This window comes from Capra hircus, chromosome 22, assembly GCF_001704415.2.
Source record: "Capra hircus breed San Clemente chromosome 22, ASM170441v1, whole genome shotgun sequence".
NCBI lineage: Eukaryota > Metazoa > Chordata > Mammalia > Artiodactyla > Bovidae > Capra > Capra hircus.
This window is the reverse complement of record NC_030829.1, coordinates 11,575,184-11,592,221: the sequence shown is the minus strand read 5'-3', so window position 1 is coordinate 11,592,221 and position 17,038 is coordinate 11,575,184. Positions and strand designations below refer to the sequence as shown.

Here is a 17,038-nt window from a genome sequence, read left to right as displayed (position 1 = left end):
TCCTGTTCCAAAGACCAGATGATCTGTCCTAATGAACTCACGCCGAGGGCTCAGAGCAAACGACTCAGAGTGATCATTTATTAATAGCTGTGCTACAACTCGTTTAATCTATGTCCTTCACTGGTCAATATACGCCCACTCTCATCCTTACACCCAACAAGATGACCTATTAAACTAAGAGGAATCTACGCAAGAGCACAGGGAGGTGTGACTAAAATGACAGAGGCGGCTCTTTTCTTCCTTATCTCCACTCCTGCCCCCCACAGCCCTCTGCTGAGGACAGCCCCTTGCGCACTACTGGGGACCAGTCTGAGCAGACTCATAGAATGAAATACGTGATGTGCCCTCAATTCCACAGGGGTTCAGAGGAGAAGGATAAAGAATATACAGATTGGGATGAGGAGAAACTTTAGAAATACTAGTCGTTTTTTTTAGATAGGATGTAATGGAGAATTCCAGGGATGGGGGAGCCTGGTGGGCTGCCATCTACGGGGTTGCATGGAGTCGGACACGACTGAAGTGACTTAGCAATAGCAATGGACAGGAAGGCTTTGGGAATGGAGAGAAGACGGGGACAGGAATGGGGTCCATACTGGCAGAAGAGTTAGTAGAAGGCTCCAGAGATTAAAATGTGACTGACAAGGGATAGTTACAGTGATCGCTCACCACACCAAGTACTGAGATTAACCAAGCTCCCTGGAGGTTCTGATTAAAGATGGAGAAATTAGAATACCATGTATAAAGGCAGACATGCCTGATCACTTAGGACCCAAATCCATTTTATCCTAATGATGTGGAGGGCTTAGGTCTATCTGACACATGCTTGATGCTACTGAAATCGTGCTTAAAGCACACCTCCCCAAATCCAGCACAACCTGCCCAACAGGGATTTTCTCCCTCTCATTGCCTCTCTGCACTTGTCTACATGGACTTATACTTCGCTGCATATCTACTACTAAAACTTGCTTTTAGCTATGCTAGTTCAGTTAAGTACTTAATAAAAATCAACTTCTAACACAGACTTGATTATTGCATTTCATTTTCTCCTTTCTCAGTATCTTAGCACAATAGCTAATAGTGCTGTACTTAGTCGGCTTAATATGTAATTGTTCAATCTATTCTTTCTGAAAGATGAGTAAAATTAAGGTCAAATGTTCAGTATCACTTTTGTGATGTGACTGTCATGCCAAGTACAAACACCTTCAAAGATAACAATATGCTAAACTGAACTTCAAAATCTTCATCAATGAGAATAAGACTCCAGTCTCCTCTTCCATAAACAAGTCTGGAATACAGTCCATTAAAAACCGCCCTTCAAAAAGCTAACTGCACCACTTACAAGCATCCTCTCCCCTTCTGAAGCATATGTCAAGTAATATTTCATACTATTAACTGATCTAAGATTTTAAAACAAAATTTTTAAAACAGACAAGTAGTATTCTTTGTACACAATAAAAATAGGATGAAATTACCAAGACATTGTATGATTCAGAACTATTTGGGTCCAGGTAAAGAAAAGGTAGCTAAATCTGCTTTCTTCAGGTTTATGGCATAATTTCATTGCTCCTAGTGGTAAAATCAAAACATTTTCCAAAGGGACACTTAACAGAGTTTGGGACTGACATGGACATACTGCTATATTTAAAATGGATAACCAACAAGGACTTATTGTATAGCATAGGGAACTCTGTTCAATGTTATGTAGCAGCCTGCATGGGAGAGGGTGGTTTGGGGAAAGAGCATATCCATGTATACATATGGCTGAGTCCCTTTGCTGTTCATCTGAAATTATCACAACATTGTTAATTGGCTATATACCCCAATACAAAAAAAGTTCAAAAAAATAAATAAAAATCTGACTTTTAACCACCTCTCCAAAAAATAAATAATTAGTTCAAAAAACCCCCAGAACATTCCCCAAATAGGTCTTGCTGCCTCTGCTCTAATTATGGTCATACTGAGATGACTACGAATTCACATGTGGAAAGAGGAATGAGTCAATGGTAACTCAGATCCTCACACTACTGCTATTATATCTGAGGGAAATAATACACCCGAGAGCAAACACACACAGTTCTATCCAGTTACTCTCAGGCATGCACTATGAGAAGGAGTAACTTCCAAAGAGAAATCAGCACATTCAGAGTATTCAGAAAAGAACAACAACAAAATGTCTTACTTACCGTAATCTTAGTACTAGACTGATTGGGATCTTGGTTTCTTGTGAACCTGCTCCTGAAGACAGAGCCTAAAAAGCATTGAAAGGTATAAAGTCATTGCCTGGAGTATTGAGTGTGGTGGTGACTGATGCTCGTCTAAGAGATGAATTGTCCACGTGGCAGCAATTTTCTTCATCTCCAGGTGTGGGCATCCTAGTCCCCAGGACTCCCTGCTGTGGGAGCACATGCACCCTAAGGCAGCAGCAATAGCTGAATGTCAGTCTGAGTCAAACACAATTGGAAAGATCACTGTCAAACCTACATGAAATGCCATACACAGTCACATTTCAATTTTGCGTTTTTCAGACCTCTGTTCCCCTCTATAAGAGTGAAGAACAAGACACTGGATTTTCCCTTTAAAAAACCTGCCATTGGCCACACATCTGTAGTAAGGCCTAAACTGGCTGCTGCTCAGGAAACCACCCAACCTGGAGGTTCCAGATCTTTAATCCTCTGAAAACCATAGAGCTGTCCCTTGCTTACTGGAGGATGTACATTCTATTTAGGCTGTTTATAAAATGAATCCAATCTTTTCATCAGTTTTCGTAAGATGACTATCTCCTTTCCCATATGATGGGCAGAAATGGAAAGCTTAGGCAAAGGAAAGGTTAAATGCAGTCAGGACTCTGGAAGCACTCAGAGCAGTGGTCTCCAAAGGCAGAGCACTGCTGGGATGCAGATGAAAACATCTGACCTTCTATTTTTATTTTTTCCTACCTGAATTTTAGGAAAAAACAAAATAAAAACACTGCTACTGTTTAATAAACGTGTAGACTCTGAACTTGTACTCTCGCCATGGAGCACAGGCTATGTTGCAGACAGTACTGAGCTTTCCCGGGGAAGAGTAGTGGCTGCACAGCAGTGGTGGGGCGGTTCTCAGGGGGCCTTCACTCCCTCAGCACTCGCAGCGCCTTCTGATTCAATAAGGTCACATGCGCCTGACTGGGTGGATTCACACATCACTTTATGGCATTTTAATAAAATCAACCCCACAAAACTGACAGGTATCTTAAAAAGAGCAGCACAGGAAAACCACGGTTTGGAGACAGTATTAACAAAGATGACAGAAGAGCTGGCAGTGCTCCTCAGTGGCAGCTGCATTCTAACCTTGAGCAGAATAAGGATATCACAAAAAGCTGACAAGACAGGGGAGCCCTTCTCATTCGGTCCACTGTCCAAGCAGCAGACACTGTTACGAGAAGGTCTCGCCGTGACAGTGTGCAAGCGTCTCGCCCAGCCTCCTGTGGCACTCCTGGAGCCCTCTAGGTGGTCCCTCAGGTGTGTAAGGCCGAGCAGTGGCATATCCTGTGAGTGGCTCCCTTTGGGGGTGGGGGCAGGCATTGAGACCAGAAGACAGGAAGGAAGCTGACAAGAAATTTCAATCCCCCAAACTATTGCTGTTTGGGATATTTCCATCATTAACTTACTCTGGTGCTCAAAAAACAAACCGTGTGATCCTTGTTAAACTCTCTTATCTGCATACATGTGAAACTGTGAGAACAGAATTTCTAACTTGTTTCAAAATCTACCAGGACATCATCCTTAGTGCACAAGGTGGTGTTGCACGCCAGCCTCCGCCTTCTTCCTCCACCCAGAAGGCTGACCATGGAAGAAAGCGGGCCCTGCTGTACCTGAGCTGCTATCGCTGGCTCTGCAGTGGGTGGCAGGGAGACTTGAGTGGGTTGCGCAGCCGTCGGCCCTGCTGGCTGAGGTAGATGAGCAGAAACCTGTTCTGGAACTTGGAGTAAAGTACCCACAGGATCAGTTGTGGAAAATAGCTGTAACAAAAACACAAGCAGCGCTGTGTAAGCTTAGAGGAGAGGGAGGTGGGCCTGCTGATGGGCAAGCAGTGTAGGAGGGGCAACCTTTTCAAAGCAGTTCTTATGTATGAACTGGCCCATCTCTGCAACCTCAGTACACCTCTTTCAAATGGAAGTCAAATATGTCTATGCTTTTCTGTTTTTAAGAACTTTTGAGATGTAAATTTCAGTCAGTTCATTCACTCAGTTGTGTCCGACTCTTTGTGACCCCATGAACCACAGCATGCCAGGCCTCCCTGTCCATCACCAACTCCCGGAGTCCAACCAAACCCATGTCTATCGAGTCGGTGATGCCATCCAGCCATCTCATCCTCTGTCGTCCCCTTCTCCTCCTGCCCTCAATCTTTCCCAGCATCAGTGTCTTTTCAAATAAGTCAGCTCTCCACATGAGGTGGCCAAAGTATTGAAGTTTCAGCTTCAACATCAATCCTACCAATGAACACCCAGGACTGATCTCCTTTAAGATGGACTGGTTGGATCTCGTTCCAGTCCAAGGGACTCTCAAAAGTCGTCTCCAACACCGCAGTTCAAAAGCATCAATTCTTCGGCGCTCAGCTTTCTTTATAGTCCAACTCTCACATCCATAAATGACCACTGGAAAAACCATAGCCTTGACTGGACAGATCTTTGTGGACAAAGTCATGTCTCTGCTTTTTAATATGCTGTCTAGGTTGGTCATAACTTTTCTTCCCAGGAGTAAGCGTCTTTTCATTTCATGGCTGCAATCACCGTCTGCAGTGATTTTGGAGCCCAGAAAAATAAAGTCAACCACGGTTTTCACTGTTTCCTCATCTATTTCCCATGAAGTGATGGGACTGGATGCCATGATCTTAGTCTTATGAATGTTGAGCTGTAAGCCAACTTTTTCACTCTTCTCTTTCACTTTCATCAAGAGGCTCTTTGGTTCTTCTTCACTTTCTGCCATAAGGGTGGTGTCATCTACATATCTGAGGTATTGAGATTTCTCCTGGCAATCTTGATTCCAGCTTCTGATTCCTCCAGCCCAGCGTTTCTCATGATGTACTCTGCATGTAAGTTAAATAAGCAGGGTGACAATATACAGCCTTGACGTACTCCTTTTCCTATTTGGAACCAGTCTGATGTTCCATGTCCAGTTCTAACTGTTGCTTCCTGACCTGCATACAGGCTTCTCAAGAGGCAGGTCAGGTGGTCTGGTATTCCCATCTCTTTCAGAATTTTCCACAGTTTATTGTGATCCACACAGTCAAAAGCTTTGGCGTAGTCAATAAAAAAGAAATAGATATTTTTCTGGTTCCTCTGCCTTTTCTAAAACCAGCTTGAACATCTGGAAGTTCATGGTTCACGTATTGCTGAAGCCTGGCTTGGAGAAATTTATGAGTTGAGGTGTAAATTTATATCCCACTAAATCCACCTATTTAGGTCTACAACTCAAATGATTTTTAGAAAATTTATACTTGTATAAATATCTCTACAACCAGGTTTCAGCACTTCCATCAATTCAAAAAATTCTCCTGTGTCCATTTATAGTGAACTCTTGCTCCCACATCTAGTCTTAGGCAACCACTGATCTACTTTCAGCCTATCAATTTGTCTTTTGTGGACATTTCATATAGCCCAAATCTTACAATATGCACTCTTTTTGTGTCTGGCTTCTTAGCACAGTTTTTTCTGTCAGTCATGATGTAGCAAGTATCAGTAGTCCTTTTTTGTTTTTTCCTTCTTCAGAACAGTAATTCTTTGTATCATATTATTTTTAACTATATCTATGCCATCTCCTTTGCCCAGCAAAATAGCACCACAATATACAGACTTAAGTATATATTATGAAATTCTAGAAGTGACATTTTCCTATATTGGGGACCCTCCTTTACTTATAAAGAAAGAAAATCAACCAATGGTTCCTTAACATATCTGAAATGCATTTCAAAATGAATGTGAAGTTTTATAACATTAGACATTATTTTGCATGTTTGAAAATTTCACAAATTTTAGTTATGTAACTTGGGGAAAAAAGACCAATGTTGAACACAAAATCAAGTTAAACATATTCAAAATTATAAATTAATAGGGAAAACAGTATCAATGCAATGGCCAAAATTTTGAGTTAAAAGAGAAAAAATTAAAAGGGCAATGAGAGATCTAATAGCTGTTATTATATAAGCAAAATCAAGGAGACAAGGAAGCATTAAAATTTTGTGTCCACTGCACTTCACAGAGAGGAAACCAAGTTACCTACTGGTTCTAATTTTTGATAGAAAAATAGAACTTTAAGATTAGTTTTGAAAATGCCAATTATTATTAATACGGACTTCTCTGGTGGCTCAGACGGTAAAGAATCTGCCTCCAAGGCAGGAGACCTGGGTTCGATCCCTGGGTTGGGAAGATCCCCTGGAGAAGGGAATGACAACCCAATCCAGTATTCTTGCTTGGCAGGCTACTGTCCATAGGGTCTCAAAGAGTCAGACACGACTGAGTGACTAACACTTTATTAATATGGAAGGACGGTTGTTGAAGTCCCAATACTTTGGCTACCTGATGCAAAGAGCCCACTCATTGGAAAAGACCCTGATGCTGGGAAAGATTGAAGGCAAAAAGAGAAGAGACCAGCAGAGGATGAGATGGACAGATAGCATCACTGACTCCATGGACATGAATCTGAATAAACACCTGGGGACAGCGGAGGACAGGGAAATCTGGTATGCTGCAGTCCACGGGGTTGACAGGAGTCTGACACGACTTAGGACTGAACAACAACAGGCTCCTCTGGCCATGGAATTTTCCAGGCAAGAATACTGGAGTGGGTTGTCGTTTCCTCCTGAGCCTAGCAGGCCACAGTCCTTGAAGGAGCAAAGAGTCCGACTTGACTGAGTATGCAATGAGCATAAGGCAGGTCAGCCTAACAGGAGTCTGTTTAGTAGGATTTCTTTTCACACTATTTGACTAGTATAAATCCCCATTCCTATTTAAGCACATACAAAAAAATGTGTTTAACATTTAAACCAAAACAAAAGCACATATACTTTAATGACTCAACAATCACAACTACTTACCTCAGAATTTGTTAATGATTCTTTCACTCTGGGAGACTAAAAGAAATACAAAAAAAGGAGGCTTGTTAACTGAAAACTCAGGTTACTTGTAGTCAGTTCCAAAACTGCACGGAATGGTGAAATGCAAGTCAACTCCATTTCATTCTGATCCATAATTAAATCATCGGTAACTCTAGTGAGTTTTCTGGAAAAAGAAAACTAAAATGATATTACTGTATTCTTTGTCCAGCTAGCCTATAATGTATCAATATATTCATAGTATTTTAAGACTTCAGAACTTTATAGCAGAAGTTTATAGCAAACATATAGGGACTATCAGGTAGTAGGGAGGTCACATTCTTCAAAGTACAATCCTTTCTACTAATCATCCACATATTACATGCGTAATTTCTCATACTAAATGTAAACAGTCAAGCTAATTATCCAATATATTTTTAAAGCAGAATAATTCTGATTATGGACTTCAGTAAAGAAAACCTGAGCCAAAACTGAAATTCCAATTATAACCTGCCATATGAAAATTTAAAGTTAAACTGATTTAGTAAATCATAAATTAGCAGTAATTCTGGATCTAAGCACTGGAAAATACAAAAAACAACACCATATCTCTAAATAAACTCAATTTATGTTAAATTCTACTAAATGTGAATGTGGACTTCTTACAAGGCCAATTAATAGGTTTTTAAATTTTTCATTACCATTAAGGAGATTCAAGGTTCATGCAATACCTAAGGTATCACAGCAAGTACATGCCAACAACAACAACAGAAAAAACCCTTAGTTTGGAAATAATTCAAACTTACAGAAAAATTGTAAAAATAAGAATAATACAAAGAACACTGCCATACCCTTTACCCAGACTCATCCAATATTAGCCTTTCTCCTTATGTGCTTTATTAGTGTTCACTTTCTTTCTTTTTATATATATTTAATCAATCCTGTACCATTTGAGAATAAGTTGTATATAATCGTGGCTCTTTACAACTGAATAGTTGTGTACTTAAGAATAGGAATATTCTGTCACACAACTTCACTCTACTAAAATTATCGATTTCAGTAAATTTAACAATAATGCTTTAATTAACTACACGTAATACAGCTTTTCCAAAGACTTCCTACTGTCCTTTAGGGCCTTTGTTTTTCTAGTATAAGATTCTGTCTAGGATCATGTACTGCAGTCAGTCATCGCGTCTCTCTAGATCTTATCTGACACATAATCATTTCCCCTGCCTAGTATATATTCTGAATAGACTGCTCCTAATTTGTGCTCTGATCTTTCTTCATGATTTAGACTGAAATCAATTCTACATAGTGATTATCTTCTTATGGTATTGTGTTTTAGAGACTCTCATGTACCCTGTGATCCTTATTAGTGATGTTAATTTTTATCACTGAGTCAAGGCATTTTCTGATTTCTCAGGTAGGCAGTAGCTATTTTTCCCCTTGTAACTAATAGGCAATCTATGGAGAGATACTAGAAGACCACGTAAATAGCCTGTTCATCAAAGATTTCCCATGTGTTTAGCACCCACTGATGATCTTTATGATTGCTTTATGATGGCTATAAAAGGATGAATTTCCCCATCCACTCCTACATTTACCACCACTGGCAGTTTACTGTAATGAAAAATCATCATTTTCTCCCCATTTGTTTATATCTATGTATTATTTGTATGGGCTCTACTGACTCCTATTCTTTTAATGATTTATAATTATTTCTACACTTTATGATGTTGATGGTTAAATTCTCCCTAATTTGGCTAGTGGGAGCTCCTTCAACTTGGCTCATATATTAAAAATAAAAAAACCTTTTCTGTCAAAACAAGATATCCCAGATTTATCTTATATTTCCCCTGTGTAAGCTGTGGAATCAGCCATTTCTCCAGTGAGCCTTTGTTCTTTTAGTAGGGCATAGGATTTAAAACCAAGAGCTGAGCATAAAGTGTGCTTACTCCTACTGTTTTCCTGGCACACTGCATACTTGTAATCTTCGATTAGACGCCGGACACTGAATTTCACCTTGTTGCATGATGCTAATTTTGTATTTCTATGAATCTTGATGCTTTGTTCTAGAATACAGTTAAGCAGCTGGAAACAGTTTAATCCTTCTGTATCCTGCTTTGATGCGTTTTAGTTGGGTCTGGAGCAGTGTTCAGTATCTAGGCCAATATATTATACCCCATTACTGAGAAGTCTACTGAATGCCCTGTGAATTTTAAATTTCTCCAGTCTGGCCACTGTTTCTGGCTGTGTGAGTGCTGGGCACTGTTCTCCACATGGGTAGTTTTTCACATACAGTAATCGATAAGTATTCTGCTAAGTACTCAAAAGGGAAGCTCTAAGCTTCTTTCTCTGGATAACTGTCTCCTTCCTGGTACTCTATCAAATTTTATCTGATTTCATTTTTTACTTTTATTTACTCAACTTGGGAAAACACTTTCAAGCCACAATGAAAAGAATAAACAACCAAAGCAGCCCCCAAACTGACCTGGATGTTAGAATCAGCTGAGAAGGACATTAAAATAATTATATTATGTAACTTCAAAAAGTTAAGCAGAGACATGGAAGATACAAAATCAAACACTTAAATCAAATTTTAAGTATCTAACAACCAAACCAAACACCAAACCACAATTCTAGCATTATGTCTGAGATGAAAAAGAGATTGCATGGCATTAGTAGCAGATTAACACTGCAGAAGGAAAGAATAATGAACAGGCTAGCAACAGAAACCATGCAAAATGAAACTGAGGGAAAAAGAATTTTTAAAAGTGAAAAGATCAGTGAACAGTCAGACAACTTTAAGCCTAATATACATGTTATCTGACTCTTCAAGATGGAAGGACAGAAAAAACTATTTGAAAATACGATAGCTGAGAACTTTCCAAACTTAAAAAACACTCTAAACCCAAAGATTCAAGAAGCTCAATAAACCCTAAATATGAAATGTGGGGGGAAAAAATCTAGGTATATCATAATCAAATTGCTCAAAACCATTCATAAAGAAAATAATCTTAAAATCAGTCAAAGTTAGCCCATCTCATTTTACTGCACTATGCTTTCTTTACCGCACTTTGTAGATATCATAGTTTGTTTTACAAACTGAAGATTTGTGGCAACCCTGAATTTAGCAAGTCTATCAGTGCCATTTTTCAAACGTTATTTGCTCACTTCATGTCTTGGTGTCTATTTCCAGCAAAAACTAACACACTCACACACCATCCAGGATATACAAAACGAAAATAAGGTACACTGCTCCTCTTCAGATAGAAGGTTAACAAATTTTAGGGACTAGGTTTCAACTGTTAGGCTTTCAAGTTCACTAATCTTTTCTTCTGAAATGTCTAATCAGCCATTAATCCAATCTAGCGTACTTTCATCTCAGACATTATAGTTCTCACTTCTCAATTTAGTTCAGTTTCATATACCCTAAATATTATCACAGTAAAACTGATATTTCAGTCCCCCTCTCCATGGAGATTTACTTGGGCTCCTGTTGTTAATAAAGTGTTCAAAATATTCTGTCTGTGTTTTTTTATATTTTAGCTGGTTAAGCTGAACAGAACCACAGAATATAGTATTATCTAAGAGGCTTCAGACAGTAAGACAGAACTCTATAGCTAAAGCATATAGTTTAACAAAACATACCCTGAGTTGTGAAATTGCTGCTTTTCCTTCCTCACTTTCTTCATCAAATTCATCATCACTCCACTCCCAGCCACCGTCTTCCGTCTTGTGAAGACGGCCACTGGAGCCTGGTACTCTCCGAACCTGCTCATTAGGAAGAGAGACATGGACTGTGGGAGTGTTTGACACTTATGGTATAGAAAAGTCAGTCATATTTCTCTCTCTATTACTTCAACACCGTAAGTAGATAATTTTCCCCATAAATAAGTTTTCCCATATAAAGTCACATCCACCATGCTTCACTTGCTTTCTGTTCCTAATCTCCACTATTTGTCTTTACTCACAACCACTGACTTTCCCTGTACTTTGATAGTCTGAGCCTGCACATCATCCAAATCCCTCTTATGTGAAGTCAGATGAAATCTGAGTAATGGCTTCATATCTTCAGACATCAAGAAAAAATGGGGGCAGTTTAAGCCCCAAATAAATAAGTTCAAGATAAAGAAGATTATGGGTTTTTTTTCAATTTTAACTTTTAGAATCACAATTTATGTCGGTTCAAGAGGACTACAGCTGTGCAAATATTAAGAAAAAGAGCAGTCCCCTAACTTTCATCTTCTTCCCCCACAGGCAACCACTTTCAATTCATTTTAGCTTATTCTTTTAGAATGTATATATATTCATCTCTCTGAGTAATCTGTTCTTATTATTAACCCTTGATTTCCTGGTTTTAGAAATTATCTATTGACTTCTTGCTACAGAAGATGAGAATTTAACCTTATTATTAATTCCCTACTCTTTTTTCAAGATACACTGCAATTCTGGGTAAATCAATTGTTTATATAACATGATTATATAAACTATATGGTTGAACCATATATATTACAATTACTTTTCTTTCCTGTAGAACTTTTTTATTTCCCCTGGAGTTAACATTTGCTTTCTTTCTTTAAAAAAAGTTACTTATTTTTTGGTCTCTGTTGCTGCATGTGGCCTTTCTCAAATTGCAGCGAGGAGGGGGGGGATATTCTCTAGTTGCAGTGTGTGGACTTCTGATGCGGAGCACAGGCTCTGAAGTGTGGGCTGAGTAGGTGCAGCACGTGAGCTTAGTTGGCCCATGGCATCTGGAATCTTCCTGGACCAGGGATCAAACCCTGTCCCCTGCATTGGTAGGTGGATTCTTAATCACTGGACTACTAGGGAAGTCCTGTTTATTTCTTACTTGTCATATTTATCCCCAGATTCTCTATTATGTAAACCTCCTCTCACCATATTCATATACATTAGGTATTCATCAGTGTCATCTTCTCGAGGAAGCCTCTCACCAGAGCCCCGCGATCTGTTCCATCAGACTGACACTATGCTTCCTCAATCACATGACTCCCCTATTCTTACTTTAAGCACTTACTCTACTATTAGCCTGGTCTATTTACTAAAGCTGTGCATTTCTGAACGTAATTTGATTCCATTCCCACACTCCACTTAATAGTTTGCCTAGTAAAAAAAGAAAACAATTTTGGGTTAGAAAACATTTTTTTCCCCTAATGTTCAACGTAAAGCTCCATTGTGATGTGGCTTCCAGAGATGCTACTGAGGTCCTTATGACTGTTGATTCTAACTGTAACCTTTCCCTGTTGTCTGGAAGGCTACAGGATCTTTTCACCTCCAGTGTTCTGAGCCGATGCAATGAACATGAACTAGGGCAAACTTTAGGAGATGGTGAGGGACAGGGAGGCCTGGTGTGCTGCAGTTCATGGGGTCATAAAGAGTTGGACATAACTGGGTGACTGAACAACAGCAACAACATTCTGAGCTACCGTGGTAATGTGCTTTAGTGTTGATCTATTTCCATTCATTGTGCTGGCTACTTGAGCTCTTTCAAACTGGAAATTCATGAAATTATTCTTGAATAATTTTTCAGTGATATCATTTCTTCTGCTTTTCTCAGTTTTCCTTTTCTGGAATTCTTTTTACTTAAACGTTGAGCCTTTTCAACTAATCCTCTAATGTTCTCATCTTTTCTGTATCTTGGCTTTTTGGCTCTATTTTCTGGAAAATGTCCTCAACTTTACCCTAAAATCTTTGTAATGAATTTTTTAATTTTTTCTATAATGTTTTCAATTCCCAAGAGCCTTTTGCTGGTGGTAGTGCCATTCTCTAAATGCTTCTTTTCTTAAATTAACAGCTAAGACATAATTCATATAACATTGATCCATTCAAGGTATTACAATCCAATGATTTTTAGTATGTTCAGAGTTGAAAAACCATCTATACAAACAAATTTCAATCATTTTCATCACTCTCTCCACTTCCCACAAAACATCCCATACCCATTAGCAGTCCTACCCACTCCCTTACAATCTGCTCAAGTCCCAGGCAATCAGTAATCTACTTTCTGTCTCTCTACGTTTGCTTCCAGAAGGATATTTCACATAAGTAGAATCACAGAATATCTCTTTCAGTTAGCACAATGTTTTAAAGGAACATCCATGTTATGGCACATATCAGTACTTCATTCCTTATTAATGCTGGATAATAGTCCATTCTATCGGTTCATGACATTTTATATATCCATTTATCAGTAGATGGACCTTCAGTTTGTTTCTACACTTTAGCTATGAATAATACTTCCATGAACATTCATGTACATGTTTTTATGTGTACAGATCTTCAATTCTCTTGGGTATGGCTAGGAGTAGACTTGGCTGGGTCATACAGTAACTTTGCTCAGTAACTGCCACAAAAGTGACCACACCATCTTCCATTTCCATCAGTAATGTGTGACGATTCCAGTTTCTCCACATCTCTATCAATACTTGCTGTTGTCTGTCTTTTTTGTTATAGTTATTCAGGTGGGTGTGAAGTGGTGTCTTCACTGTTTCTATACGGTGGAAAGAAACTTCCCAACTTCCCAACTCACTCTGGTAGTTGCAAACAGTGATTAACACAATTTAGAATTAATTAATTATGTACCATACTTTTTCATTCCAGTTGAAAGCAGAGTACTACTGAGGCACAGACTATTGCTAAAAGAATATATCAAGCATGCTGAAGAAAAGACTGAAAGAAAATGAGTAATATTCATACTGTTAACACAGCATTAGTCAAATACACTTTCAAAACGTAAAAGTAAAACTTCTAATTTCTCAGAAAAACTGAGTTAAATCCACATTTACCTTTTTAGCTCTTTCAGAAATGGTTGGTGCTCTCTGCAATATTTTTTCTTGAAGAAACTCTTTGTTCTGGAGAGGAAAAATAAGTTTGCTTTTTATAAGAAGTTTTTACTAAACAAAAAAATTGACACAGAAATATTCACCACAATTAATGTGATATAGTAACTGTTTTTATAAAGTCTGAGAAAAGCTTCTATTCTTTCATTCTGAAGATCCTTTAGTATAATACTACCATGACTTTATAAATTGAGACAAAGCTTTAATGTATTGCATGAACCACCATCTATGAAAAGTTTGCTTTAATATACGTCCTTTGGGGTTGTGGTCCCACATTTCCCAACTATAATAATATCCTATTTATCCCATATCTTTGGGAAATGAGATGTTTACTAATTCAGTAGTAAACCCTAAAATGAGAGTTCAGTATATTTCACAGAATTTTCCACAGATTTTATTTATAGTGGTAATATTAATTTTTCCTGTTTTTTAAGTTTTACCTGACACTTAAATTAATTTATAGAATTATCTTATATATGAAAGACTGTCCAAATAATGGCCCCAGCAATTATTTGACCTACCATCATTCTTCCAGAAATAATCATCTGAAGGCAATGCAACCTCTGAACAGTGAACCTAATGTAGGTGTTTGAGGAGGATCATCTGAATACATGAAACCAAGTTAGAATGTCCTACCTTGGCTTTCTGGAAAAACTTGTGCCTTAACAGTTCTGCTGCTGTTGGTCTAAAACCAGAAAAGAAAGTTTTTATAGTTAATTGAACTGGAATGTGGGTTTTCATCTTCAAAAATGAAAACATGATTTCTTGAGCATCAAGATAAAAACTCAGTGTACTCCACTGTCCTTCACCTGCTAAAAACCAAAAAGGAAAAGCTCAGTACAAGCACCGAACAGAATTAAAAACTCAAATAGAAGTTTTCTGATAACAATTATTATAGGCTCTTGCAAAAATTCATTAGTGAAATGTTTCTTTTAGAAGCATGATTTCTTAACGGCTTTCAATATATTTGCTATTTAATATTATTTCCCACGAAGTTGGCTTTATCTACTTTAAAGAAGCAAAAAATATACATTTAAACTGACAAATCAAGAACTGTGCTTCTTGCCACATAATCACCTGTAAGTCTTCAACTTAGGTAATTACATATTCTTAAAAAATAATTTCACAATTTCCTTTAAAAAACTGAAGATTCTAAGAGCAATGTATAGTTTCCAAATTTAATTTACATGTAGTTTTTAACTTAACTGTGCAGTCTTACTTCATTTGAGTAAAGGCATTGTTGTCAACTTCACAAACTAGTATGAGAATAAAGAATAAACGATGCTACACTTAAGAAATTGGACCTGACTGACACCATATACCTACCATGTAACGCTGAACAAGTCACTTCTCTAAGGTTCAGTATTACCTGGCTAAATCCCTAAAAGCAGTGGTTCTTAAACATGGCTGTGCATTATAATATCTGGGAGTTTAAAAAAAAAATCCTTTCAACTAAAGAGATGAGGGTCATAATCTAGCTATATAAGAACAAGGCAGCAGGTAGCCTGGGTTTTGTATTGCCCTCCTGGAATACAATTGGCATACCAGATGGGAACTGTCACACAAGAGAGAAATAAACTATCTTACAAATATAAAAAATCCCAGGCTGTTCCCTGTAACAGTTACAGCAAAATCCGTGGGGGCAAACCTGGGTGCAGTTTTTAAAACTCTCCAGGTGATACCAAAGTGCACTCAAGCCTGAGGACCAGGGCCTCAGAGGATTCTCACAGAAATCAAAAGACAGAATAAACGTGGAAGTGCTATGCAAGCTCAGAGTAGACGTCACCATTCCTACTTTCCATTCAGTCACAATTTCAGTATGTTTACCAGTTTGTCCAACACTGTTTCTTATGATTTGTTCCTTTCTTATGGGCTCACTTCCTTCTTTCTATAATACACTCCAGAGGAGTTCTTTATGTGATAAAACATGACTGGAAAACTCAATTTTTGACTAAAATTATTTCATGCTTACTGGTGAATGAATTTGACTAGATTTAGAGAATTAGGGAATTCTGGGTTAACAGTTATTTTCTCTCAGCGTTGTTCCACTATAGTGTCTGGCCTTAACTGCTGTTATTGGGGAAGTGGTTTGTCCATCTGCCTGCTATTCCTCAGTTAGGTAATCTGTTCTCTCTGGCCACATTTAAGACCTTCTCTTTGTATTTGTGTCCAGTAGTTTCATGACAATGTATACAAGTGGAAAAAGAGGGATACTGCTTGGAATCTAGGACAATAATTCCTTAGCCTGAAAATACAGATAGTTCATCAATTCAGAAAATTCTTGGCCATTATTTCTTTGAATGTTGCTTCCGGTTCACAGTGTGGGGTTTCACTGTGTGTTTTGTAATTCTGGACCGTGATCTCTTCAGTGCAAGAATTGCAGGGACCTGGGTTTTGGAAGTAGACTAACAGTGCAGTTTCTGATTGCTTCCGCCAGAAATAAAACTGGCTTAGTAATAACTGTTATTTTCTAATCCTGTGGGTTCCTGGATAATATGGGTATAAATTCAGACTGTAAACCTGCGGAGTGTCCAAGTCAGAGGATTTGATTATTCAGGAAAGATTTCTGTTGTGTTTCTGTGATGACAGATTTTTGTTGTTGTTATTGTTCTCTGATCTAACCTTCCACTCAGGATGCATACTTATCAATGTTCTAGCTTTAAGCAGAAATCTCAGTTCAAAATCCCCATATGGGTAGGCCCTGTATCTCATTTTTAGTCCCCACTTGGAAGTTAAAACTCCAAACCAGTAGGTTACTAGACTGAACAGTGTCGCACTGAAGGCAGCCACAGGATGAGTTTATAATTCTTGGATTTATGGCTTCCTTGTTAATTCTGGCATCTGAAGACCTCCCTTTATTACAAGCTCATCTCTATTCTTGTGATTTTAAGTTTGACAGATTTATCCAGAATTTCTAGGTGTTTGTAACAGAATTCAGAATTCAGAATTTCAGTCAACTAATCTGGCAGAAGCAAAACTGTTCCCTGTGTTTTAATACCAGTGTGTTAAGAAAGAGGAAAAAAGTTCTGAAACGACAGGTTTGAACTTTGCTGCCTATTTTTCTTACCCTTTCCAATATTTCCAACAGTAAATTTTGAAGCCCATTAATA

General features: G+C 38.2%; 1 protein-coding gene across 2 annotated transcripts in view; it reads right to left on the bottom strand.

Moving 5' to 3' along the window:
• Positions 1–17,038, bottom strand: part of OXSR1 (oxidative stress responsive 1) — an 85,117-nt gene that overhangs the window by 6,646 nt on the left and 61,433 nt on the right. For both annotated transcript variants that reach the window (XM_018038247.1, XM_018038248.1), the window contains 6 exons: positions 14,565–14,613; positions 13,875–13,940; positions 10,720–10,842; positions 7,072–7,107; positions 3,851–3,997; positions 2,184–2,248 (listed from right to left, as the gene is read on the bottom strand). In XM_018038247.1, the coding sequence (XP_017893736.1) occupies positions 2,184–2,248; positions 3,851–3,997; positions 7,072–7,107; positions 10,720–10,842; positions 13,875–13,940; positions 14,565–14,613 (486 nt within the window). The remainder of the gene's footprint in view (positions 1–2,183; positions 2,249–3,850; positions 3,998–7,071; positions 7,108–10,719; positions 10,843–13,874; positions 13,941–14,564; positions 14,614–17,038) is intronic.